The following is a 25,616-nucleotide window of genomic DNA, read 5'->3' on the forward strand; positions in this document are numbered from 1 at the left end:
GCACCCAGCACAGTGCCTAGCATGTTAGCAGGCTTTCCATAACTATGTGTTGGTTATGAATAGGAGACAGGGTCTGATGAAGATTTTTCTTTCTTTCTTTTTTTTTTTTTTGAGACAGAGTTTCACTCATGTTACCCAGGCTGGAGTGCAATGGCGCGATCTCGGCTCACCGCAACCTCCGCCTCCTGGGTTCAGGCAATTCTCTTGCCTCAGCCTCCTGAGTAGCTGGGATTACAGGCACGCACCACCATGCCCAGCTAATGTTTTTGTATTTTTAGTAGAGACGGGGTTTCACCATGTTGACCAGGATGGTCTCGATCTCTTGACTTCGTGATCCACCCGCCTCGGCCTCCCAAAGTGCTGGGATTACAGGCTTGAGCCACCGCGCCCAGCCTGAAGATTTTTTAAAAAGAAAAAATTAGGCCAGGCATGGTGGCTCACGCTTGCCATCCCAGCGCTTTGGGAGGCTGAGGCGGGCGGGTCACCTGAGATCAGGAATTTGATACCAGCCCGGCCAACATGGTGAAACCCCATCTCTACCAAAAATACAAAAATTAGCTGGCCGTGGTGGTGGGTGCCTGTAATCCCAGCTGAAGCAGGAGAATCACTTGAACCCAGGAGGCAGAGGCTGCAGTGAGCTGAGATGGAGCACTGTACTCCAGTCTGGGTGAAAGAACAAGACTCTCTCAAAAAAAAAGAAAATTAAAAAACAAAAATATGTGTTGGGTTAGTGGTGAGTGAATGACCGTACCTGGTCTGAGCCACACTTCCTCGCAATCCACAGCGTGGCCGGTGCACCCCACATGCAGGGGCACAGCCCGCCGTTCCATAGCCCGGAAAGTATAGTCACCCCCACCTTCCCTGACCACCCCTAACCTAGCCCTCCCAACTCACGCCCCCTCTGCTTCTCTCCTCCCAGCAGCCCAGTCCTTCCCCTGCCAACTGCCCTCCCACCCAGCTAACTGCTAAGCCCACACTGCCCTCTTGGTCCCCAGGTCCTCCTCATGCTCATGGTCCACCTCTTCAGGAAGCTTCCCCACATCGCTTATTACTGTGGCAACCATAACAAAGCTAAGCTTGGACTCTGTGCCAAGTACCCATTGAATGCTTTATGTATGTTTTCCTATTGAACTCCTAGCAACACCATGGGGTAAGTCATTAGTTCCCTTTAATAGATGAGGAAATAGGTTCAGAGAGGTTGAGTGATCTGTCTGAGGTCACATAGCTACCAAACGGCATAGGCACATGCCCCATAATCCTGTCTGGTGTGATCCTCATTCCCCCCCAACTAAGACTGCAAACTTTGGGGAGGGGGCACAGCCTTTTTTTTTTTTTTTTTTTTTTTTTTGAGGTGGGGTTTTGCTCTGTTGCTCAGGCTGGAGTATAGTGGAGTGATCTTGGTTCACTGCAGCCTCCAACTCCTGGACTCAAGCAATTCTCCCACCTCAGCCTCCCAAGTAGCTGGAATTACAGGGGTGTGCCACCACACCTGGCTAATTTTTGCATTTTTAGTAGAGACAGGGTTTCACCATGTTGTCCAGGCTGGTCTTGAACTCCTGACCTCAGGTGATCCACTCACCTCGGCCACCCACAGTGCTGAGATTACAGGCGTGAGCCACTGTACCCGGCCGAGTCAGAGCTTTGTCTGAACTCAGCCCACACAACCCAGATTTTGAATCCTGGGCTCATTGTGTCCAGTGTTTGGGAAATCAAAGCCACTATACTTGTGTGACTATACATTGTGTCCCCCCTCCCCTACCCTCATGAGAAAAAATGATATGTTCCTCAAACTATTTAATCCCAGGGACAGGAGCTCATTGGGGAAAGTGGCCACACCAGCTCATTGGACCAGAGAGACAAGGAGCCTCAAAGGATCGCTGGTAACTCTTCCCCACCACGCACCCCTCAGCCTGATGTCCTGCACCCCACCTGCCATTGCTGCTCCCACCTCCTCCCCAGCCCCCCAGATGCGCCACCAACTCTCTCCAGCCCAGGTAGCACACAGTCAAGATGAAAAATTTAATTACAATTTACATTAATTTTCCCCAGAGGGCCAGAGCCCCCAATTCTCCATCTTATCACCCCACACACTTTTTCTGGGTGGCTGTTACCTAAAGGGCAAGGAGGCCAGGTTGAAGCGGGGGCAGGTGGAGGGAGGCAACATGGAGGGACCCCAAAAGAATCATGTCTTTCCAGCTAAGGGGGTAGAGTGCAGGGAGAAGAAGACAGCTGCGGACACTCCCCTTCATCAGAGGGGCTAAGGGTTCCCTGCCTCCCCATTAACTCAGTCATTATACTAATGATCCCTTCTTTAAGGGATCACTTTTAAGTGAGCCTAATGACAACCTGCACTTGGAGTGCAGGTGATGCTCTCACTTGCCTGTGTCACTCATCCAGCTCCTCTCCATAGGCAGCTCTGCAAGGAATGACTATCCCTGGAGAAACTGGAGCCCAGGGAGACCCAGAAAGGGATTCACCTGGTGAAGCAAGACAAGTGGCATGGATGGGAGCAGTGGCTCACACCTGTAAACCCAGCACTTTTTGAGGCTGAGGCAGGTGGCTCACCTGAGGTCAGGAGTTCAAGACCAGCCTGATCAACACGGTGAAACCCTGTCGGGCGTGGTTGGTGCACTAGTCCCAGCTACTTGGAGGCTGAGGCACCAGAATTGATTGAACCCGGGAGACAGAGGTTTCAGTGAGCTGAGATCGTGCCATTGCACTCTAGCCTAGGTGACGGAGAGACTCTGTCTCAAAAAAAAAAAAAAAAAAAGACAAATGACGAGAAGACCTCCTTGTCAGGGTGGCTCACAGAACCAAGTTCCTGGAAGCACCTGGCTGAGGGCCCCTGGTACTCCCGCCTCATGATCCACCCCCAGTGGAGACCCTCCTGCCAGACCCTTCTCTCAGACACCCTCAGCCATCTGTCTCTACTCTTTACTTGTCTTTGAGACAATTTAGTGCCTCTAAATTCTGGAACAGACTCCGATCATCAAGAAGAAATGTCACCTGAATTAATGACAGTTTGGAGTTTGGTTTAACAAGCCAAGGACTCCAACAGAGTGGGCATTGGGGGTGAGGAATGCTGCGGTTGTTTAAGTGGAGACCCAGTGATTTCAGGTCAGGGTCAGCTTTGGTCCCAAGAGCCAAGAGGGCCAGTAAAATGGTAATTCAGACATTATACTCCTGCTGACTTGGGCACTCAGTTCTGGGTCAAGCTAGAACACAAGACAGTAGACACCTAGCCTTGCTGGGCAGAACCATGCTCAGGGCTGGGTGCAGTGGCTCACACCTGTAATCCCAGCACTTTGGGAGGCTGAGGCGGGCGGATCACCTGAGGACAGGAGTTTGAGACCAGCCTGACCAACATAGAGAAACCCTGTTCTACTAAAAATACAAAATTAGCTGGGCGTGGTGGCACATGCCTGTAATCCCAGCTACTGGGGAGGCTAAGGCAGGGGAATCACTTGAATCCGGGAGACAGAGGTTGCAGTGAGCCGAAATGGAGCCATTGCACTCTAGCCTGGGCAACAAGAATGAAACTTTGTGTCAAAACAAAAACAAAAACACACCACCATGTTCAGGTAAAAATTACATCTGCCACTGACTAAGCACCTACTGTGGGCCAGTCGCCATGGCGCATGCTGGGTAGATATTCTCTTGTTTGATCCTCACGGCAATTCCATCAGGGAGGAACTTCTATTATCCCTGTGTGACAGATGGGGAAACTGGGGCACAAGTCAAGTTGCTAGTAAGTGGTGATGCCAAGTTTCAAAGTTCAGCACCCTTGGCAGAGAGACTGGACTTAGCCATGCTTTGATCCAGGAGCAGAATTAGGACGCAATGGGAAGAACTGTAGGGACTTCATATGACTTGAGTTGAGTGGGGGCTTGTTAGGAAGTGAGCTCCCTGTCCTGGAAATGTGTGAGCAAACACTAGATAAACATCTTCAGGAATCCTGTTGCAGAAATCCCTGGATGGGTCCTAGCTTAGCTGCCCTACAAGCTCTGAGATTCTATCTTGAACCCTGTGAACTATACAGAGCCCTGAAGGGTTCACACAGGCCCTTCTCATCCTTGCGTCAGCCTTCCTTATACCTTTCTGGAGGCCCAAGGGTGCCTCATTGCAAGCCCCCCACCATGAGTATGATGCCCCTTGAAGGTATTGGTCAGAAAGCACCGCAGAGCTCAGGAAGCCTAAGCTCTGAGGCCCTCCTATGAGGCTGATTTGCCCTCCAGAGAGGCAGGCAGGGACAAGGGCAGTCAAGTCTCTTCTTGCACACCTGCCTGGCCCCTCCCCTCGACACATCCAGGAGTCATTTCTAAGGAAATGAGAGTAGAGGGGCAGAGTTGGGAGAGGGGCGTAGGGCAGGCCCCAGGGGAAAGCAGGTTCACCCTGTAGTTAACTGGGAAATGTACTGGCTTGGATTTCATGATTCCTGAACTGGAGCGCTGGAATGTGATCCCCTGCTGAGACTCAACCCAGGAAGAAGCACCCAACACAGCCTCCCTGAAGCCCACCTGAGAAACAAGGCTCCTTCCGGCCAGGCTGGGAGCAGAGGGTGGAGGAGACACACGACTGGCCTCCAGCCCCGGCCCAAGCCACTCATTAACTTCATGGCCTGAGGCAAATTACTTCACCTCTTGGCCTGTTTCCTCCTGTACAGCGGTGATAACATCCCGCCAGTGAGGCCTGATAGAGATAAATATTCGACAAGGTCCTGTGGAAAGCTGTGTTTATACCCTTGTAAAGTGCTATTATTACCCAGGGGGGCCCTTGGGGAGGGCCCCTCCTGGTCTGACCTGAAATGTCACTCCCAGACAGGATGCTGGGTCCTGTCCTTTCCTGAGGGCAGCCCAGGGGTGGGTGGGTAGGGCCTGTTTCTAAAGACGACAACCCAGCACTCAGCAAACATGCACTGATGTTGGTGATGATCTTTGGATGATGATGGTGATGGAAACTGATGCCATCTGTGCACCACACCCTGATGGCAGGGCGGGTTCAAACACAGGGGCAGCAGTTACCCTCCTAGGCATTGCTCCCACCCACCTCTTCCCGCCAGAAAGCTGTCCACTCACCCCGCCCTCCCCTCAAGAGGAAAATTCCTGTAGTAGACTTTGTGGGCCAGAGACAGTGACCAGGGGAGAGGACAGGAAAGGTTGGGGGCCACACTGAGCTGGAAGTCAACTCCTTGGACACCCCCAAGCCCCACAAACGTACTCATCGAAGCAATTATAACTTGCTCTAGGGAGACCCCAGGGGTCAGGCCAGGATCTGGTGACCCAGAGAATGAGAATAACTGCCTCTTCTTGATTCGTTCAGCAAATCAACAGCCTGGGGGACTGAAGAGTTGTGACTTCTAAGGGAAGAGTTGGGTTGTTAAGACAGCTTGCAGGAGTCTTGTCTATTTCCAAAGTGGTGTCATGTTCATCACTGGCTACTTCTCCTACCAGGTCTATGTCTTTCAGGTGCAAAAACTGAGCCCATTTGGGTAATCAAATGCTTAAGGTAGCAGAGATAACAACCAAGTCAGGACTAGACCCTGGGTCTCTTAGAGATAATGACCAAATCAGGACTAGACCCTGGGTCTCTTAGAGATAACAACCAAGTCAGGACTAGACCCTGGGTCTCTTAGAGATAATGACCAAATCAGGACTAGACCCTGGGTCTCTTAGAGATAATGACCAAGTCAGGACTAGACCCTGGGTCTCTTAGAGATAACGACCAAATCAGGACTAGACCCTGGGTCTCTTAGAGATAATGACCAAATCAGGACTAGACCCTGGGTCTCTTAGAGATAATGACCAAGTCAGGACTAGACCCTGGGTCTCTTAGACATAATGACCAAGTCAGGACTTGACCCTGGGTCTCTTAAGCCAGCCTCTGGCTACCCCACCGTAGTATCTGTCCATTGTTAAGGCAGAGCCTGCACTGACCCATGAGTCACAAGCACGGCCAGGACCCCTAACCCTGGTCTCAGCATAGCTATACCTGCTCCCTGTATCTGTCCTCCTGTTTGGAGACACCCACTTCCCCTACTGTGGAGGTCACGAGTAGTAGTAGGGGTAAGTGTATGAGAACATCCAAACAGCAGAATCGAGCTGATTGGGTAAGCTGCAGAGAGAAGATGGCATTTCCCTACCACAGTGTGGAAAACTGCAATGAATCCAGCTTGCAGCAGCAGCTGGCCCCTCTGCTCCAGAGATGAAAAGGATGTAAGGGGGAGAAGAGTGTGGTGCCAATTCTGGGGTTGTGGCAGCTGCCTCCTCAAGCTCTGCTGGGCCCCACTCGAAGGGTCTCTCACATCCTGTTGTGGCCAGTCATCACCGTCCATTTCACTGACAGAAAGTGACACCTGCGGTCGGCGGTGTCTGGAATCTTGTCAGTCCAACCCCCACTCAGGGGAGGTGGGCTTGAGGAAATGAGGCCCAGGGCGCGGTGTCCTGGACAGTAGGTGGGGAGCGATTTGGGTGGTGTGTCTTGCCTGGGCGTGTTTCCTTGGTGAGGAAGAGGCCAGGTCTGCTTGCTCCACAGGACAGGGAGCTGTGGCACAAATAGTGCCAACAGCTGGGGCACAAACAGTGACGAGGCTTTTCCCCCAAGGTTGGACAAACACAGCTCTCATTCTTCACCAGGGCCCTGAGTGACTTATAACAGAAGCAGGATTTCCTTTAGATGAACTGCAACTGGGGTTTCAGATAGAAATGGAGTCTTGGAGGAAAGGAGGCCAGCAAGAGAAGGAAGAGGGAAGCAGCCTCGGGACGGAGAAAGGAGCTCCTGGAACAAATCAGCACTGGGGCGGGTGTGCAGCACAGCCCTGCTGGACCCTGGGCTTCCACGCAGGTGCTCCAATGTGGTGGCTCTGAGCGCCCAGCCTTGTGGCCGGGTGGAGGCATCCAAATAGTCCATTCCTGAGGGGACATTCTTCAGGAAAGACACTTAGCAAGCCAGATTATCTAGTTACACATTACACTATGTTTTTCTCATTTTACTATAATCCTAGGATTTTAGTAAAGTCCTGTTTAAAGGTCTGGTCTTGACTCAGCCATGCTGGAGGCAGCTAAGAAGGATCCAGGGTCAACCTCTGAGCCAAGGCGGTAAAGGACAGCAGTGCCCTTGGGGACTACCTAGTGGCAGGGATGTCGGTGAGGGCTCCCAGAGGTGAAGGTGTGTCTCTCCCATAGCTGTGTCCACTCCACTGCACTCCCTGCGTGTTGCCAGCCTCAGAGGGCTGGTCTCTACCTCATTAGGGCAGTCCTCACAGACCCCCTTTTGGCTTCCAGGACTCCAGCCATCCCACCACTTTCTGTCAACAGAGCATCCATCCCTGGCAACTTTAAGTTCAGGGCTAGGGCTTCTTGGAGCAGAAAAATAAATGATTGGCCAGGCACAGTGGCTCACACCTGTAATCCCAGTACTTTGGGAGGCCAGGCGATCATCTGAGGTCAGGAGTTTGAGACCAGCCTGGCTAACATGGTAAAAGCCCATCTCTACTAAAAATGCAACAATTAGCTGGGCATGGTGTCGGGGGGCCTGTAGTCCCAGCTATTCGGGAGGCTGAGGTAGAAGAATCGCTTGAACTCGGGAGGCAGAGGTTGCAGTGAGCTGAGATTACATCACTGCACTCCAGCCTGGGTGACAAGAGCAAAACTCCATCTCGGGAAAAAAAAAAAAGATCATGGACTTGTCACAAAAACCATAACTGCCCCAAATTTCCCGGAATGAAGCCCTTACCTTGATTAGTTTCCCTTTCACCTCTGAGCCAAGTTTTCTAGGACCAAACCAGAAAAGATTCCCTGAGAAGATGATATCCACAGGGCCAGAATTTAAAAATAATTATATTAATAATAAATATGTTAAATTACATTTAAAACAATAAATAGAAAAATAAACTGATAAATAAAATTAACAGGTACAAAATGTTTCAAAATTCCAACCAAAAAACACACACACAAACAGTCGGCAGACAAGACAAATGGACAGAACGGGAGGGCGCTAAACGCAGTCACAGGAACCCTTCACAGTTGACGTCACGGCTCCCTCCTCGCCTGGTCACCCTTCTCTCCCCAGCTTAGAGACAGACCAGGAGACTCAGTGGCTGGTATCTCTGGGCACTCCAGCCAGCACAGGGAAGCACCTGGTCTTACCTCCATGCCTTCTGCAAAGCAACCCTGAACCCCGGGGAGGGTGGGTTCAGTGGGCAGGAGTGTGAGGCAGAGGCTGGACTGTGGTGGGGCAGAGGGTGGTGAGGACCGGGACATCCCTACAGAGGCAGGTCGGTGCTGTTGTGCCGGGTTTTCCTGGCAGTGCCATCGTCTCGGGGCAGAGCTCTCTGCAGGTTGGACATGGCCACGGTCTTTTTGAGGTCAATCACGGCGTAGGAGTCTGAGCTTCGGGCAGGGTGGGTGGTGGGCATGGGGGCTGGGGGGCTCGAGGGGTTCTGGGGCCCCTTAGGGCGGTCTCCACCCCAGCTCTTTAGCTCCACTTGGATGTAGTTAAGCTGCCTTGGGGGCTCAGGGCCCGGCCGGCGGAAATCAAAGTTGAAGACCCTTGGGGAGCCACGGCGGCGGGTCAGTGGCACAGGAAAGCTGCTGTGGCTGCGGATGGCGGCCCGGGTGCTGGTGGGCTTCTGCAGTGGGGTCTCGTCCTCCTCACCATCAGGGAAGCCATTGGAGGAGGGTGTGAGCCCATCCCTCGAGTCCCCATCATCCCCAGCCTCCCCTCCCAGCTGCTGGGCTTGGCTCTCCCATACAGGGGGCAGTGGGGGCAGGTTCTCATAGTGCAGCAGGGCAGCCCGGCGGTGGGCAAGGCCATTCCAGCCCGGCTCCTCTGGGCTTAGTCTCCAGCCAACCCCTCGCCGCAGTCCGCTGCTGACGTTCTCATAGGTGCACTTGGGCTGGGCTGGGCACTCGGAAGGGGCCTCGTTGTTATTATTGTGGTGGGGGGGGTCATGCAGGCTGGGACAGAGGCCTTGGCACTTCACCATGTGCCGCCGAGCAGGGGTCGGGCCCAACACAAACTTCACCTGGCCTGGCTGTAAGAACACCTGTGGGTCCCGTTGGTCAGGGCCCCGCGCCTGCGGGAGGAAGGGCGCTTGACCCTCAGGCAGGGGCTGCAGGCAGTGGCGGCCCCTGCGGTGGTCATCTTCACTGGCCGGTGTGTTGACATAGGTGTGGGACTGGGGAGAGAGTCCAAGTGAGGCAGGTGAGTCCCAGGGCAGGGAGAAAAGAGAACAGAAGGGACAGGATGAGAGATGAGAAACACGAAAAAAGAGCTGGAGTTTCTTCTTCCTTGTTCTCCACACCTTCCAAGGAAGCTGTTCCCTTTTGGGGACAGGAAGGGACCCTAACAATGTTTTTCCCCTTCCCATGATCCTCACTGGGAGGAGGTGGCCATATTTCCTATCTCTCATCCCCACCCAGACCAACAGGGCAGGGGCTAGCCAGCCGCGTGCTCACCTGCTCATCGGGGGCAATGAGGGCATGGGTGGACTCTTCCCCAAGCGAGGGGTGCCGCAGGCTGCTCGTTGAGAGCCTCCGGGGAGCTGAGAATCGTGGGCCCTCTCCAGGGCAGCCATTGGAGAAGCTGGAAACAGTGTAGCCTAGAGCTGGGCACAGGAGAGACAAGCCCAGGGGAGGGGAACTTAAGCCACCTGATAACCAGCTGCAGCTGTGTGTGCGGATCCCGGGACTCCTCCAATGGAGGAGAGATGTTCTCAGGGCTTCACAGTGGTTAAACCCCGGAGCCACCAGCACCCCATTATCCTTCACTTCTCCTCTGCTCTTCAAACCCTGCCCTTTCCCTCAAGCTCACCTTGAAGAACACCTCACCACTGTCTCCATCATTGCCTCACCCAAAATGGGTAAAGCACAGCTTGTTGTCACAGGACCATCCCTTTGCTTCATTCTAGGTCTGCCAGGAAGGTCCAGGGAAGCTCCTCAAAAACAGGGACTGCTTCCATTTCTCCTGTCCCCCATGGGCCAGCCCAGGGAACACACTACAGCAAGCAGGTGCCTGGTCTGAACTCCACGACTAAGCAAGCAGAAATTGTAGGACCTCTCCAGAATACTGTCACAGCCAGAGATGCCTGCACCAGCAGCAAGGAAGGTATGTGGGGATGACCCAGTAGACAGAGGAAGGAAGCAAAAAAGCCCTAGACTGCTGTTTCTACGGAAACCCAAAGTCTTCCTGTCTGTTCCCCAACCATCAGTCGATACAAGGCCCAGGACTCAACAGCCTCAGCTTGAGTCACCTAGTCCAGCCCAGGACTTATCGATCCTCAAGAATGGTTCTGACCATGGACAACTATCCTGGAAGGCTGGCTCACCCCCAACCTGCAAGCTTGACCCATCCCTCCAAGATTTGTGCTTCCTGGGCGCGCGCGCGCGTGTGTGTGTGTGTGTGTGTGTGTGTGTGTGTGTGTACGTACACTGGGGTCTCCTCACCATTGGGCGGCTGGGGGGCTCGAGGGAGGTCAAGCTCAGTGGGGTGGCTATTGCGAGTGATGATGACAGGCTCTTCCATCACATTGATGCTGTTGCACTGCATCAGATCCTGAAGGAGGTTGAAGATTTCCTCAGCCCGAGAACACTTAAATGCAAATATTCCTGGAGAAGGAGAGAAGAAATGAGGCTCCCCAGACCCTGGGCCCAATAGGGAAGGACCAGAGGAGCTCAGCAGCTGCACAATGTGCAGGAAATGTCCCTGAACGCCAGTCCCAGGCCTGCAGGGGTAGGAGGGCCTCTTCTCATTGAGCATTCTTTCTTTTTTTTTTTTTTAAGACATAGTTTTGCTCTTGTTGCCTAGGTTGGAGTGCAAAGGTGCAATCTTGGCTCACTGCAACCTCCATCTCCCGGGTTCAAGTGATTCTCCTACCTCAGCCTCTCAAGTAGCTGGGATTACAGGTGCCCGCCACCATGCCCACCTAATTTTTTTGTATTTTTAGTAGAGATGGGGTTTCACCATGTTGGTCAGGCTGGTCTCAAACTCCTGACCTCAGATACAGGGGTCACAAGAAAAGTATCAAAACCAAGGCAGAGGCCAGGTATGGTGGTTCATGCCTGTAATTCCAGCACTTTGGGAGGCTGAGGAGGGTGGGTCACCTAAGGTCAGGAGTTCAAGACCAGCCTGGCCAACATGGTGAAATCTCATCTCTACTAAAAATACAAAAAATTAGCTAGGCATGGTGGTGGGTGCCTGTAATCCCAGCTACTTGGGAGGCTGAGGCAGGAGAATCACTTGAACCTGGGAGGTAGTGGTTGCAGTGAGCCAAGATTGTGCCACTGCACTCGAGCCTGGGTGACACAGTGAGACTCTGTCTAAAAAAAAATCAAAAAAACAAAAACCAAGGTGGAAAGGACAGTGTTAGATGAGTGAACATTCCACCTCACATGCTCTCTCCATCTTCCTCTGCCTACCAACCCCGGCTCCCCAGAGTACCAGCTGTCAGATCGCTGATGACAAGAGGGTCTACCCTGTTCCCTGCTTATTCACTTATTAGCCTACTGCATGGCCAGGAAGCAAATGTCTACTGTATATAGGTCCCTGACCTCATGAACTCTGGTGAGGGACGGAAGAAAAGATGGGCAAACGAGCTGCAGGTAAATATGACAAGGCAATCACATGGCTCCTCAATGCAGCCAGCTTTACACCCCTTCCAACTGCAACACTGCAACTCAAAGTCCCAGGAACAGCAGGACTGGGCTGAGTGTCTGTGAATCAGGGGACTCAAAGATGCCCTTGGGGGTACTGGGCCAGCTTGGAATCCTACACTCCCCTCTGTAACAGGGGGACCTGGGACCTAGGGGAGGCTACGTGGGGTGTACCTATGCATATACCCACAATTAAAACACAATTAGGCTGGGGAACAGGACAACTTTGATTTACACAAATAGGATCGGGAGGAAATAGGGAAGAAAAAGATCTACTCTGGCAAGATATGATGAGAAGACGAAAAGACTGGGAAAGCCTGGAATCACAGAGAACCCTGTGTTGGGGCCTAGGGTAGCCCCTCTGGGAACCCAAGTGTAGATCAAACATCATCAGGAACAAAGATGCCTTTCCCCGCTCTGCCTGCTCACCCAGCGCCCCTGCCTCTGCCTCATGAGCTCCAAGGGTAAGATGCATGGAGGGAAGTCTCCTCCAGCAAACATGACCTCGGAGGCTCACTGTTTTGTTGGCAGCCTCATCAGAGAAACTTGTTTATTCCACTTCTGCACAGTCATAATCCCAAACTGCACTGAACACAGTCCCATGTAGGATTCCTTTTGCATTGCTTAAGTCTGGATAGTAAGAGATAAACCCAGACCATGCCACTCCTTCAGAGAGCTGTGGCTGGCTCTAGCCTTGATCTCATGGAATAACCTACACCTGACCTCTGACTACAGGGAGAATACATCACACTCTATTGCCCACAGGTGATGGGGACAACATTAACCTCTTGAGGGCTAATTTGTACATTAGGAACCCTGGAGTCCTGCATAAGCCCCTATCCCAGGGTGGAGCAGGGCCTGGTACTCACCCTGGCCTGTCTGACATCGGCGGCCACTCTCAAAGGAGAAGAGGTTGGAGTCGTAGCCATAGCGGCGCAGGCAGAGGTAGGGCCAGCGGACGGCCTCACGCCGATGCAGGTGCAGCACCAGCTCACTCTGCGTCAGCTCCATCACCCCAGAGCCCAGCTCCACCCCCTCGTCATCCACATTTGTCACCTGGAGGGGACAGACAGAAGGGTCAATGAGTGAGTCCAACAGGTGTTTGCACGGGTCCCTGAGCCACTGGGAGACAATCTGATGCAGGACAAGAGGAGGGGAACCAAAGGTCGCATCTATCACAGACTCTACTGAATGCCTCATGATTGTATGAAGCAGTGTCATGGACCTATGACAGTTCTCTGGGCAAATCCCACTTCTCGGGGCTCAGTTTTGTCATATGGACAGTGAGGGAAGAGGTAGTTTACCTCCAAGGTCCATTGGTTAGATAACAAATGTTAGATGACCTCAGACAGCCCATGGCTTAGGATACAAGGCCCAGATGTTAATGGGAAAAGGATTCCACGGTAAATTCAAAATCTTGAGACTGGGCACCCTGACCTAGGAAAGTCAAGCCCAAGGCAGAAACAATACATATCTCCTCTACCCCAACAGTATGTCCTTGCTGAGGGCTCCCTCTTCTGGTGGACAAGAGAAACATGTGCTTTCCCATGCCCCAGAGTGAGGAGGGAGGAGGCGGCTCCTTCCACAGAGAGGTGGGGCAGGGGAGGGCACAGGTCCACTAGGTCCGCCCTCAGCTCCCCACAGCAAACAGCAAATGCTGATGTCGTGCTTACTGTGTGCTAAGCACTATTTTATTTTTATTTATTTATTTTTATTTGTATTTTTTGAGACAGAGTCTCGCTCTGTCACCCAGGCTGGAGTGCAGTGGTACAATCTTGGTTCAATACAATCTCCATTTCCAGGGTTCAAGTGATTCTCCTGCCTCAGCCTCCCAAGTAGCTGGGATTACAGGCGTGTGCCACCACACTGGGCTAATTTTTATATTTTTAGCAGAGACGGGGTTTCGCCACATTGGTCAGGCTGGTCTTGAACCCCTGACCTTAGGCAATCTGCCTGCCTTGGCCTCCCAAAGTGCTGGGATTACAGGCCTGAGCCACCGTGCCTGGCCACTAAGCACTATTTTAAATACTTTACATATATTAACTCACAAATACAGACTTTTGTTTTCTATCAATAAAAGGGATATATAAAGTTATAAAAATACACTGACAACAGTTCCAAAAGCACCATTATGGCATTTCTTCATTCTTGGTAATATCAAGAGCCATGAAAACAGCAGTGGTCTGGGCCTCTTTTCCTCAGGCTACTTGAGAGGGCATGAGCTCAAGAAGTCTCCAAAAGCCTACCACCTCAGCCTAGCATTTCATTTGCTGTTAGAGAGGCTGAAGCAACTCCGTTAAACTGTGTCTGCACCCAAGAGGCCATGTTGGGAATGCAGAAGAGGAGAGGGATCTGGGTACCTTGAACTTGGTGGGGTGGTTGTCCGGAACGCTGTCTCTGTTCAGGCAGCTGCAGCAGCTCCCCATGGTGTCAGAGCAGCCAGCCTGCCCTAGGAAAAACATAAGGGATATGCAGGTCACTAACTTCTGATTCAAAAAACCCTGCTCTGGGGAACTCTGGCAGAAGCACCTCACTGTGATCACCCACTCTGTCCAAGAGACTGTGTGACACAGACCCTCCCTCAAGGACTTCACACTCTCAATCCAGGACCAGACACACACTGGATAAACATTAATCCAAGTTAGAATGTGTTAAAGATGAATGCTGATGGGGGGCTGGAGAGAGCTTTTCAGAGGTAACATTTGATCTGAACCTTGAGAAGTATGTAGGATTCTGACCCATGTAATGACAAGGAAGGGAGGGACATAGGCAGGAAGAAAAGTAGGGGCCCATAAGAAGTGATCTGCAGCAGATGGAGGTGGGTGCCATCCCAAGGCCCTTATTTGGATTCAGCAAATAAACTGTCTCTTGGGGGTCTCAGACACTTTGGCCTATACCTGTCTCTTTTTTCCTCCCTTTTTACCTCATCCATTCCACATCATCCAAGCTCTCTCTCCGCCCTTACCAACATCCCAATATCCAGGGCAAATTTATCTTTTGATGTCCTCTTCAAATGAGTTGTTACACTGTGATCATAAAGATATATTCAGAAGACCGAACGTTTAAAAGAGTGCACAATTTTAATAACCTCAATTGGATAAAATGCTGGGCTTGCTTCCCTTTGAAGGGGAGACCAGAGGCCTTACTATTTGGCTTTTCCCTCCAGGATTCTGGTACTTGGATTATACATCACAATAGTCAGGCCTGTGCCTAGAATGAAGAGGACACCACCCAGGCTTGAATGATGGAAGAGAACAAGAAATGCATGGACCAATATCGAACAGAAGTTTTAAGGGGTGGCAACTTGTCGCAAAAAATGAGTCTATAGGATTAGCTATCCTTCTGGAACTCCTGCTGAATGGTAAAGCCTTAAAGAACCAGGTGACCTGTACCCTCTGTTTGTCCCAACTTGGGAAATGCCATAAAACTGACTCCTATACACAGCTCTTACCTCACCCAGGCCATCGGGGAGCTGACCATGGGAGGGGCATGGGGAAGGATTCCACTTTATTCCCTGCGTCCTTGGTGGGCTGTCATGGCAAACAGTCTGCAGAGAAGTTCACCCGGATCCCTCTGGGATACACCTGGGGCTCACCTAGCACAGGAAACAGAGACACTGGTTAATAGAAACCTATCTTCATCCCCAACTGTTAATGAAAGTGACCTGGCAGTTCATCCTACCTGGACATCTGTTCCAGCCCTAATGGGACAAAAACACCAATGAAGGAAGTAAAATCAAGGACAAAGAGAGCACAAATTCCAAGTCCCATGGACCTGAAAGGTACAGACTCACAGAGCATCAATGAGTTTGAAGTCTAAGGGGACCCAAGGCCTTGTAAGTCACTTTAGATCTCACTTTGAGTCCTGTTACAACAAACACCAAAACCACCACCTTACCTTTGCAGAGAACTTTAACTCCACAAAGAGCTTTCTCAAAAGGACACTGTGATATAGTAGAAAGAGCACTGGTTTAAGATTCAGGAAACCAATATTCTGGTCAGTTTTGTTGCTACTAAGTATCTGGGAGACTTAGGTCAACACTCCCCCAAGTCCCAGCCAAGGCCTTAAGTTTTGGGGGCAACTGTCTATAAACTGTGGAGCTTCTAACGTAAATAACTTCCAGAGGCAAAAATGTAAGACAAACATCACTAAAATGGACATGCTCCTCTTTCAAGACAGGCTGATTCAATTTCGAATTTGGAAGCTTGATAGATTTTCTGCTCCCCAAGTTCTAAAAGGCCTAATTTTAACATAAATATTAACAGTAGCCAAAATTTCAGGGCATCTGAGCCCAAGGTAGACAAGTCAACAAGCCAGGACTCTGCAGACCCTGGACATCCACATTCCCGCTCTGGAGAAACAATACTTCCCAGGGCCCCTTGCACCCTGCATCCTTGGACAACTTCCAGGTAAAAGGACGCCATCCCCTTGGTCTGGCTTATTCTCTGGAAGAAGCAGGCTCAGGGAGGTGTGCACAGACTAAAGACAGGTCACCGGGAAAGTTCCGGGGCTGGAGCCACCGACCGGGGCGGGGCGGGGGCACTGAAACCAAGCACTCTAGGGTGCAAGATGGGGGAGGGGTTGCATTTCCCTATCACCATCTCTTCTCTTTAAGATATCAGGACGTATTGGCCCACTGAGGAAGGACTGCATTGGGTGGAAAGGGGGAGAGGGCTCTGGTCTGGGATAGGTATGGATCAGGGGCAGGAATTAGAGAAGGTGTTGGGGCTGAAAACGTATGAGGAGGTTTTGGGAAACACGAGCAAGAATTTTGGATGTGGGCATTTTGGATAGCGCAAGGACAATGGGGATATGAGGAATCCTAGGAATTTCCAGGCAGTGGAAGCATTTGGGGGCATCCAAGAGAGAATGGTGGGTCTGTGGGCATAGCAGGAGATTTGTTGAATGAGTGAGGGGGTTCTGAGGGCTTCAGGAGACGCGATGGTGTGTCCAGGGTGGAGAGGGTTGAGGTAGAGTTTGGAGAGCCAGAGGCTGCAGGACAGGCTGCAGGACTGCCAAGGAGAATTTCTAGACGCCAGTAAGGAATGGGGAGGTAGGGGTGCGCGGCCCCCGGATCCCTGCCCCCAGCCCCGGTGCTTCGCCACCCGCCCGCCCGGGGCTTCCTAGGGAGGGAGTGGAGACTGCGGCGCGGCGCGACAAGGCCTCGGTGAAGCCGCTTCGTCCCCGCCCCGCCGCGCCCCAACTCACATCGCCCCGCGGCCCAGGCGGCGCCGGGCCCCGCTCCCGGGTCCCGCTGCAGCAGCCGCCGCCCGCCCGGAGCTAAGGCCTCCCCGCCCCGCCCCGCCCCGCAGCCGCGGGGTCGGAGGTCACTGGCAGCACCAACGAGACGCTGCAGGCGGGCGGACCCGAGCGGGGGCGACAAGCGCGCAGCCTAGAAGGTCCCTTTGGAGGACTTTGCTGTCGGGAGCAAGGAGCATGCGCAGACGCCAGAGGGCGCTGCTGGTCAGGGACTGAGCAAGCCCGGCGGGGACAGGGCGGAGCCTGCGCCGGGGGCGGGGCGCAGAGGCGGTGCTAGGGTAACCAAAGTTGGGGGTGCTCCGGGGATCGGAACCGGGAAGGAGGGTTAGGCGAGAAACAAAGGGAAGGGGAAAGGGTCTGAAGAGACCTGAAGGGAGAAGGGCAGGACGAGGGACCCCGGAAGAGGGCTGAGAAGAGACGGGCCCAGGGGTACCACAGGGGACAAGGGAGAGAGAAGTGAAGGGAAACACGTGGAAGGGCGGGGCTGCGAGACCAGAGGAAGAGTTTGGGGGGACCTGGGAACTGCGGAGAGACAGAGCTGCGGGCCCGGCGAGGCGTTTCCATTCAGCGAGTGGTTGAGAACCCAGTGTAAACGCGGCTCCCGGCGTCTGCTGGATACCCACCGGGCGCAATCCGGGCCTGAAGCCCCTGCACCTGCATGGTGGAACCCGCACATTTCCACCCTGAAATTCCACAAATGTGCGCGCTTGCGTGTGTGTGTGTGTGTGTGTGTGTGTGTGTGTGTGTGTGTGTGTTTTCCAATCTGCAGCTCCAGGAGATCCCACGTGTGTGTGTGTGTGTGTGTGTGTGTTCCAATCTGCTGCTCCAGGCCCCTCCCTGCAGCTCCAAGAGATCCCACAAGTGTGTGTGTGTGTGTGTGTGTGTGTGTGTGTGTGTTTTCCAATCTGCAGCTCCAGGCCCCGCCCTGAGCCGCCTGTGTGTGTGTGCGTGTGTGTTTTCCAATCTGCAGCTACTGGCCCGTGTGTGTGTGTGTGTGTGTGTGTGTTTTCCAATCTGCAGCTACTGGCCCCTCCCTGAGCCGCCCCTCTCCACCAGCCGGGGACGGGGCGGGGGAGCGGCGGGGGCCGCTGGGGCGTGGGAGAGGAAGGGCCTCACTATTGTGGCGGGCGGGGCCGGGCGCTGAGGCCTTGGGGTGGGGACCGGGTAAGGGGCCCGAAAGCAGAGTCGGTCCAGAACTGCCGGGAACGCGGCGCACAGCGAGGGTGAGACCCCAGCGGAGTCCTCGTCCCCTCCTCTAAAATCCCCGCAGCCAGGCTGCGAACACCAGCGGACTCGGGAAACACACCGAATCCCAGCCCCGGAGGTGGGCCCGCCAAGTTCTAGAAAAACTCTGGGCATCTAACGAGAGGGCACTTGGCAGGACTGGGCACTTCCTTTCCTTCTCCCTCCCATTGTCCCCAGAAATCTTCCCATCCCTCCACCTTCCCAAGCCCTAAGGCCTCTCAGGCTCTCCTTTCAGGGCAGTGGGGGTTGGCGATGTCCAGCTCCTGAGCCCTCTTGCACCTGCAAGGAGGCAAGACAAGGGGTTCAGTTCCGTCCCTTATCTGAAATGGGAGGGGGAAGGGAATTATGGAAAGAATCCAGTGCTAGGTGGAGGTGGAGTTTGGTGGCCTTTGGGGAGATGGAAAGGTGAGGAATAGAGGCCTGATTTCTGAGCGTTGTTTCAGTGTTGGACAATTCCATGCAAACTAGAGCTAAAATGAAAGAGGCTGCAAGTCCCTTCTGGGGCCCCAGATACCCCCTTCCTTTCTTGCTGCCTGGAGCAGGGGCAGTGCTGTCAGGCGAAGTGGCTACTCCTGGTGTGAACAGCCCATCCTGGCCGCCTTCCACAGGAAATCTGACCTGAGAGACAGAAGAGGAAGGAAGCAGGTGGGTGTGAAGCCAGGAAGGAAGAAAGGGTGGCACAGGACATTTGAAGTTGGGGGTTGGGGGACAGTGCTGAGGAGGGTTCAGTGCTGGGAAGCAATATTAACTGTTATGGTCCAAACCCTCACCTCAACCCCAATACTGAGTCTTACAGAGGGCAGGGATTTGACGATGACCCTCCTGTGCCCAGCTACTTTCACCATCTATCCCAACTCTCAGAGGCCAGCTCCCCCTAAGGCTTCCCTTAAGCCTTTGGTGTGATCTTGGGCAAGTTAGTTAACTTGCTTGTTAACTGTCAAGAGGACTAAAGGAGATTACCTCATAAGATTATTGTGAGATAGACTATGTTATATAATATTCTAGAATAGTCCTTTGCACAGAGTAAATAGTATAAATGTTTGCTCTGGTTATTTTCCCTCGAGTTTGTGTATATCTGCCTGGAGCTCTGGTCCCATTCTACTTGGTTTCATCTCTGTCTTACTTACTATGAGCTCCCTGAGGGCAGGACTCCGGGCTCAGCTCTTCTCTACATTAATAGTCACTTCTTACCCCCAAGATATTGTGGTCATACCAGGACTTGCCAAGAGGAAAGCTGAAGAGATGCACTTAGATTATCCAGTGCAATTGCTGCTATAGATAAAAGTGCAAGGTGTTCCTCTGACCTTGAGGAACTTATAGACTAGTTTGGTAGTCAAGAGAGATGCAGAGAGCAGAGAAAAACATTAGGTGCTAAATCTTGGGGCACTGCTTGCTTCAGGAGCTCAGGAAAAGTATGCTCACAGAAGCTGAGAAGGGCTTCCTCATAAGGGGATCCTTTAACCAGGCCCAAGCCTATATAGCTGGAAAAACTGGGTCCATGTAGGAAATTGTGGAGGAGGCTCACTGGGGCTGCAGGTACAAGGTGAGAGATGGTGGGAGTTAAGGCTGTTGAGGTGAGGAGAGAAGGGCCGGCCTGCCTAAAGGCCCACCAGAAAGGCAGGCAAAGTGCCCTCTCCTTCTACTGTCCTCCTCTTACCTCCATCCCAATCTTGGGAGACCCCAGAATTTGAACTTTAGAAATTCTGGAGCCAAAAGACCTGACCTCAAGACCTGGCTCTGCCACTTACTAGCTGTTTGACCTTGGGCATGCTATTCACGCTCTGATCCGCAGTTGGGCCATCTGTAAGATGGGGACAGTGCTACCTAAGTCACTGGGTGTTGGGAGGATTGAGGGAAATAGTATCTATAAAGCACTTAACACTTCCTAGTATATTGTAATGGCCTAATACATGGAGGGGTTCTTATTGTTTTGGGGTAGCCTTTGCCACCAATGTCAGTGCAGAACTCTGGATGGCCCCGCCAAGAGGACAGCCCCAACCCCCAGGAGCCAGGTCCACCAGCCAACTCAGACAGTGACTCAGGCTACCTGCCGGGCGAGGACCCTGAGGATACCTCTGCTCAGGTAGTAGAGTTGTGCCCTTCCTGAGACCAACATGACCTCTATCCTGTGGAGTGCTCCCCTTTTCCACCAACCCTGAGGTGGTTTGACTTCATGCCTAATTTTTTGTTGCCTTTTTTCTTTTCAGGAATTCCTGTCTCTGCACCTGCTTAAAACATGGGGTTTTAACTTTAAACTCATTCACATTAATATTCATTACCTCTCCTAGGGGGTCTGTGTTGTCAAAGCAGACTCTAGGAGCTTTGGCCTCAAGGAGTGAAGGGGGTGGTTTTAAGCATAAGAAGAGAAGCTGTTTTGGGGTGTGGGGCCTCCTCAGCCCCCCTCAAGGAAGACCACAGATGCAGGCATCCAAGGCCATCCTCGAGCTCAGTGAGAATCTGGAAGGAGGATCCTCCCAAATGGAGGGCATGCTTAGAAGCTGCTCTAGATTGGAGAACAGGTGGCAATGACAAGGGGGAAAGAAGGAGAAAGGAAAGAAAAACCTAGTTTCACTCCTCCCCTTCTTCCATGTCTCCTCAGGGTCCTGCTGTTCTGGGCCTGGGTTCCCTTTGCCTGGACACCAACCAAGCCCCCAACTGGACTGGGCTTCAGACCCTCCTGCAGCAACTCCCTCCACAGGACATTGATGTGGGTCTCCTCTCCCCATCTTCCCTCTCTTGCCTCCTCCTCCCCCTCCCTTTTCTTACTGTGGGAAGAACATCAGTCCAGAAGTTAGGGGATATAGATTTAAGACCCAGCTGTGCCACTGGTTGGGGGGTGATTCTCCCCTGAGTTTTCACATTGGCAATAACAATAGCAATAGCGGGTGCAAGAACATCTCTGCCCACCACAATGCTTCATTCAAGAGCGAATGAGAAAATGGACATGAACAACTTTTGAAACAGATAATGGAATGTACAATGTAGAGAGTATGGTTGTTACGTATTTATTGAGGCTCTACATGTGCCCAGCCTAAAGGCTTACAATTCAATTGGGGAGGCAAGACAGGAATATATGAAATAATTTGAGCAAATGTAAGCATGGGAACTGATACTGAGCTCTAGCTCATTGGGAGCAAAGACCTAATGGTGACAGGGCTATGTGCTGCGGGCCTGTCAGGACCTGATTAATGGCCATTCTTGGGGGGCAGGGGGAGACTGAGGTGGCCTTACATGAGCTCCTTTCCTTCTTCTATTTGCCCTTCTATGCCATTATCTCTGGCATCTCCCTGAGGTTCTACAACCTTTCTCTGACCTAGCAGCCAAGTCTTTTTTCCTCCAACCAATGCTCCATCTTGCCTGCTGGGACTCTCCCAGTCATTGCAGAGGACTGTTTCTGCAGGAGCGCTACTGCCTGGCCCTTGGGGAGGAGGAGCTGGCTGAGCTGCGGCTCTTCTGTGCCAGGCGGAAGCAGGAGGCCCTGGGACAGGGGGTGGCCCGCCTGCTACTTCCCAAGCTTAAAGGACACACCTGTGAGAAGGTATGTAGTACCCCTCCCACCAAGTTCTCCTTCCTCCACTCTTTGCCCTCTTATTTCTGCAGAATGGGCTAGCTTCTGGGACTCTGGTTGGGAAACAGGAAAAACAGAAACCAAGTTTGGGAGCTCTTGGTATAGGCTGCAGTGGATGTGGGCTTGCTAGGGTATGGTGAGAACAGGTTGGGATTGGATTAGAAGAGCAAGGAGGGAAGTTAGGTCGGTAGTGCCTACTCTGACCACCTCAGCACCTCCCCTCCCACAGTGCAGGGAGCTGCTGAAGCCAGGGGAGTACGGAGTGTTTGCAGCCCGGGCAGGGGAACAGCGCTGCTGGCACCAGCCCTGCTTTGCCTGCCAGGCCTGTGGCCAGGCCCTGGTAAACCTCATCTACTTCTACCATGATGGACAACTCTACTGCGGCCGTCATCATGCAGAGTTGCTGCGCCCACGCTGCCCGGCTTGTGACCAGGTACAGCCTGGAGGGGAAGAACTGGGGGTCTCCCCAGGGCCCAGAGTGGCAGGATACAAAGGGATACTCTCCTGGCCCACAGGTTCTCCCAGTATCAGGGAGCGGGCAGAACTAGTAACCAGCCTGGGACTACCAAATTCCCTGTGTTCTGACTTGAGCTCTGGGCATGTGGGGCCTACGGCCTTTCTCGTGCCCCCATTGCAATCAGAGTCCCTCAAATGTTCTTGGACTCAGAGAATTTAGAGCAGGGACTCTTGGACAGATGCTCATCAGTATATGCCAAGTGCCCAGTGCTGTGCCTCATCATGCTAGAAATTCCCTTAATGCCAGCATAAAAGGAAGCCTGGAGCCCTGGGTTGGGAGTCCAGACCCCCAGGTAGAACTTTGGATTGTGCCACTTGCTAGCTGGGATCCTGGCTAAGCCAATCAGTCCTCCCTGAGTCCTAGAGTGGCTGAGTGGGTCAAATGGGAATGTATGTAGACGTGCTTTAGCGTTAACTGGGTAAAAGGCGTGGTTACTGGATGAATGAATGAGTGAATGAATGAATGAATGAATGAACCGTTCCCCTCTCCCTCTCCCAGCTGATCTTCTCTCGGCACTGCACCGAGGCAGAGGGACGGCACTGGCATGAGAACCACTTCTGTTGCCAGGACTGCGCCGGGCCCCTGGGCGGGGGACGTTATGCCCTGCCTGGGGGAAGCCCCTGCTGCCCCAGCTGCTTCGAGAACCGCTACTCGGATGCAGGCTGGAGCTCGGCTGGGGCACTGGAAGGGCAGGCGTTCCTTGGTAAGGGAGAGGATGCAGGTCAAAGCGGGAGGAGGCTTGGGCTGGGCTGTGGGGGTTCTCCCGGGCTGGGACCCTTGCCCCGGTCCCACGCCGTCCCGTCCCTCCAGCAGCGCCCGCGGTCCCCCACCGCACCCCCCATACCCGAGCCTTAGGGCCCGCAGCTCTCACCGCGCGTCCCTGGCTGGAGCGTTCCAAGGGCCTCTCGAACCCACCCCGCACCGCGGTCGGGCTTGCGGCGCCGCACTCCCTCCCAGGCACGGGACGCGGCCGCCCTCTGGTGGGTGGAGGCGGGGGACCCAGGAGAGGACTCCCGGCGGCGGCGCGCACGGCCTAAGGGGCGGGGCGGGAGGCTAGGCCTCACCCCGGCTAGCTGCGGCGGTGGTCTAGCTAGGCTCTGTGAGGGAGATTCCGCGCTCTGAGACCAGCGTTTCTGATCTGGCCAGGAACAGGGGACACTGGACCCGACCGAACTGAAGGAAGGGACCAAACCTCGCTGAACTCTGTGACCCTCTCCCGAACACTCCTCGCTGCTGCCGGCTGTTCCAGCCTGCAAACTCGGACGGGGCTGCCTGGATCCAGTCCCCAGCAGGAGAGCCGACCTGGGGACAAAGCGGAAGCACCCAAACGGCAGGAGCAATGCCGCCTGAAGACTCCTCGTCATCCCAAGGACACTCCTTTCCCCACTTACTCCTCTTCCTCTGACTCGGAACCTGAAGGCTTTTTCTTAGGCGAGCGCCTTCCCCTGTCCTGGAAGACCCCCGGAAGCCTCCAAGCAGAGGACAGCAACGCCTCTAAGAAGCACTGCACCGTGTGCTAGAGGCGCAGCTCAGAGAAGGGGGTGTGAATGGGGGAAAAGAAGTCTATAGAGCGGGAGAACAAGGCTATCCTCCCCCTAGAAAAATCCTAGACTGAAACGCAGTCATGCGCACGCCCATGAGAGGCGGCGAGGTGACAAGTTTGGAGTGCACCCCCTTCAGCACTGCGTGTTCTAGGACTTCTGGTGGAGAGCTTTTTGGCAAAACCCATTGTCCAAAGCTACGCTTCCCTTGCTGAGATAGCCCCCACCCCCACCTCCACAGGCTGGGACAGCCCCGTCCCCACCATCCTCTTCCCGAGCCAATTAAATGATCACAGCACGCGTGACGGTTACCGGCTGGAGAGCCGGAGGTGGGACGGGGAGCAGGGGACCGTAGAGCTGGGCCGCGCTCCTCCCCTCGTAGAGTTGGTGGACGCGCAGCAGGGGGCCGTCCCTCTCTTCCGATGTCGGACTAAGAGAACAGCGTCCCCTGCCGACCGGTGGCCACCGGAAGTGCCAGACCGGAGGTGCGTCATCCGCCGGCGACGCCTATACGGTTCCTCCAACGAAGTTCGTGCGAAGCTTTCTATTATGGCTTCCAGCGGGGTCCCGGTGAGCGCTGCCGGCTCGGCTAATGAAACCCCCGAAATACCTGACAACGTGGGAGATTGGCTTCGGGGCGTCTACCGCTTTGCCACTGATAGGAATGACTTCCGGAGGTAACCGAACCCGGAAAACTTGGTCCTTCTGTGGTCCTTACGTCCGTATTTTCCTTTCCTCGCGGGACTGACACCTCAGGGTTTTTTGTTTTTTTTTTTAACATTGCTGGCATTGTGGCTTCTTCGTAACTCTGGCTGTGTCTCACTGAGGTCGTTGACCAAGAGAGTTCCCGTGTGGCAAAAGCGATCTTTCTGTCATGTGGCTGTATCTGTAATGTCACCCTGATCAAAGGGAGAGGTGCCAGTACGTAAACAGGCTTTTTCGGCCCTGGACGAGTGCTTCAGTAGGGTTTTGCGTTTCATCTTACATTGATTGGGCACAAAAATGAACTCCAAATTCCCACGTGGGTCTACAGCAACCCACGATGTCACAACCACGTATCAACGCCTCGGGAAGGCGGTGGTGATTGGAAGCCTTTTCCCCCAGTATTTTTTGTTAACCGTACAAGTGACTTTGACCACAGGGTTAATAAAACACATTGTTTTTCCAGGAACTTGATCCTCAATTTGGGACTCTTTGCTGCGGGAGTTTGGCTGGCCAGGAACTTGAGTGACATTGACCTCATGGCACCTCAGCCAGGGGTGTAGCCAAGTAGGTAAGAACTGAACCACACCCCTGCGTGTCTTAAGAGACCTAGAGCCTGGAAGAAGCAATGTTTTCTGTCAGCTGTTCACGAAATGTACAAAAGATTGTGATGTAACCCCTTGACTATTCCTAGTTAAATGTGTTTTCAGATGTTGCAAGGGATTTAAGTATCTCTTACCAATTTCCCTCCCATAGTTTTACATTTCTAATGCCACCCGTTGTCTTATCATCTGATTGCAGACAAATGGAATCCTGTGCTGAACCTGAACCTTCCAAAAAACAACCTACAATCTGTGACCATTACAAGACGTGCCCTGATGGCAGCTGAAGTTTGATTCAGATGGGCACTTTCCTTTTCCTTATCCCTGCCTAGTTTCCTTTTGTTCCTTGAGTCCACGCAGAATTCCATTCTCTGATCAGCAGACAAGTTTAAGCTAAAGTATTGCCTCTGTTCTGTAAAGTTCTGTACAAAGTTCCTAAGCTTCTCCAGGGGGTGATCTTTGTTCTTGTCCTGAGAAATAACAATGCTGTTTTAACAAACATTTGAAATAAATACTGCACACACAGTCAGTCAT

At 53.1% G+C, this 25,616-nt stretch overlaps 3 protein-coding genes and 1 long non-coding RNA gene across 16 annotated transcripts; 2 read left to right on the top strand and 2 right to left on the bottom strand.

The window, feature by feature from the left end:
* Positions 1–24,440, top strand: PRICKLE4 (prickle planar cell polarity protein 4). 5 transcript variants are annotated; one of them, XM_032253327.1, is made up of 8 exons: positions 18,023–18,130; positions 18,695–18,797; positions 20,092–20,235; positions 20,752–20,859; positions 21,553–21,690; positions 21,950–22,153; positions 22,736–22,940; positions 23,384–24,440. In XM_032253327.1, the coding sequence occupies exons 3-8, from the start codon at positions 20,104–20,106 to the stop codon at positions 23,755–23,757; spliced, it is 1,161 nt and encodes a 386-aa protein (XP_032109218.1). In that variant the 5' UTR covers positions 18,023–18,130; positions 18,695–18,797; positions 20,092–20,103; the 3' UTR covers positions 23,758–24,440. The 5 variants fall into 5 exon arrangements, with proteins under 5 accessions (XP_032109216.1, XP_032109217.1, XP_032109218.1 ...); XM_032253323.1 differs by having other exon boundaries at positions 18,046–18,231; XM_032253324.1 differs by lacking the exons at positions 18,023–18,130; positions 18,695–18,797 and adding an exon at positions 18,808–18,939 and having other exon boundaries at positions 19,238–20,235.
* Positions 2,019–2,600, bottom strand: LOC116533542. Its single transcript, XR_004261341.1, has 2 exons — positions 2,566–2,600; positions 2,019–2,477 (listed from the first exon to the last, which is right to left on the bottom strand). It is a non-coding gene; the product is annotated as an uncharacterized LOC116533542 (long non-coding RNA).
* FRS3 (fibroblast growth factor receptor substrate 3) lies at positions 7,818–24,121 on the bottom strand. 9 transcript variants are annotated; one of them, XM_032253322.1, is made up of 8 exons: positions 23,109–23,191; positions 15,100–15,243; positions 14,614–14,674; positions 14,009–14,097; positions 12,518–12,704; positions 10,443–10,604; positions 9,456–9,604; positions 7,818–9,175 (listed from the first exon to the last, which is right to left on the bottom strand). In XM_032253322.1, the coding sequence occupies exons 4-8, from the start codon at positions 14,072–14,074 to the stop codon at positions 8,261–8,263; spliced, it is 1,479 nt and encodes a 492-aa protein (XP_032109213.1). In that variant the 5' UTR covers positions 14,075–14,097; positions 14,614–14,674; positions 15,100–15,243; positions 23,109–23,191; the 3' UTR covers positions 7,818–8,260. The 9 variants fall into 9 exon arrangements, with proteins under 9 accessions (XP_032109213.1, XP_032109212.1, XP_032109209.1 ...); XM_032253321.1 differs by having other exon boundaries at positions 14,614–14,858; XM_032253318.1 differs by lacking the exon at positions 23,109–23,191 and adding an exon at positions 24,042–24,121 and having other exon boundaries at positions 14,009–14,858.
* Positions 24,080–25,608, top strand: TOMM6 (translocase of outer mitochondrial membrane 6). The gene is made up of 3 exons (XM_032253328.1): positions 24,080–24,455; positions 24,947–25,051; positions 25,282–25,608. The coding sequence occupies exons 1-2, from the start codon at positions 24,328–24,330 to the stop codon at positions 25,041–25,043; spliced, it is 225 nt and encodes a 74-aa protein (XP_032109219.1). The 5' UTR covers positions 24,080–24,327; the 3' UTR covers positions 25,044–25,051; positions 25,282–25,608.
* Positions 25,609–25,616: the final 8 nt, after the last annotated feature.

This window comes from Sapajus apella, unplaced genomic scaffold (assembly GCF_009761245.1).
Source record: "Sapajus apella isolate SASKATOON/1434 unplaced genomic scaffold, GSC_monkey_1.0 scaffold83, whole genome shotgun sequence".
Classification (NCBI taxonomy): Eukaryota; Metazoa; Chordata; class Mammalia; order Primates; family Cebidae; genus Sapajus; species Sapajus apella.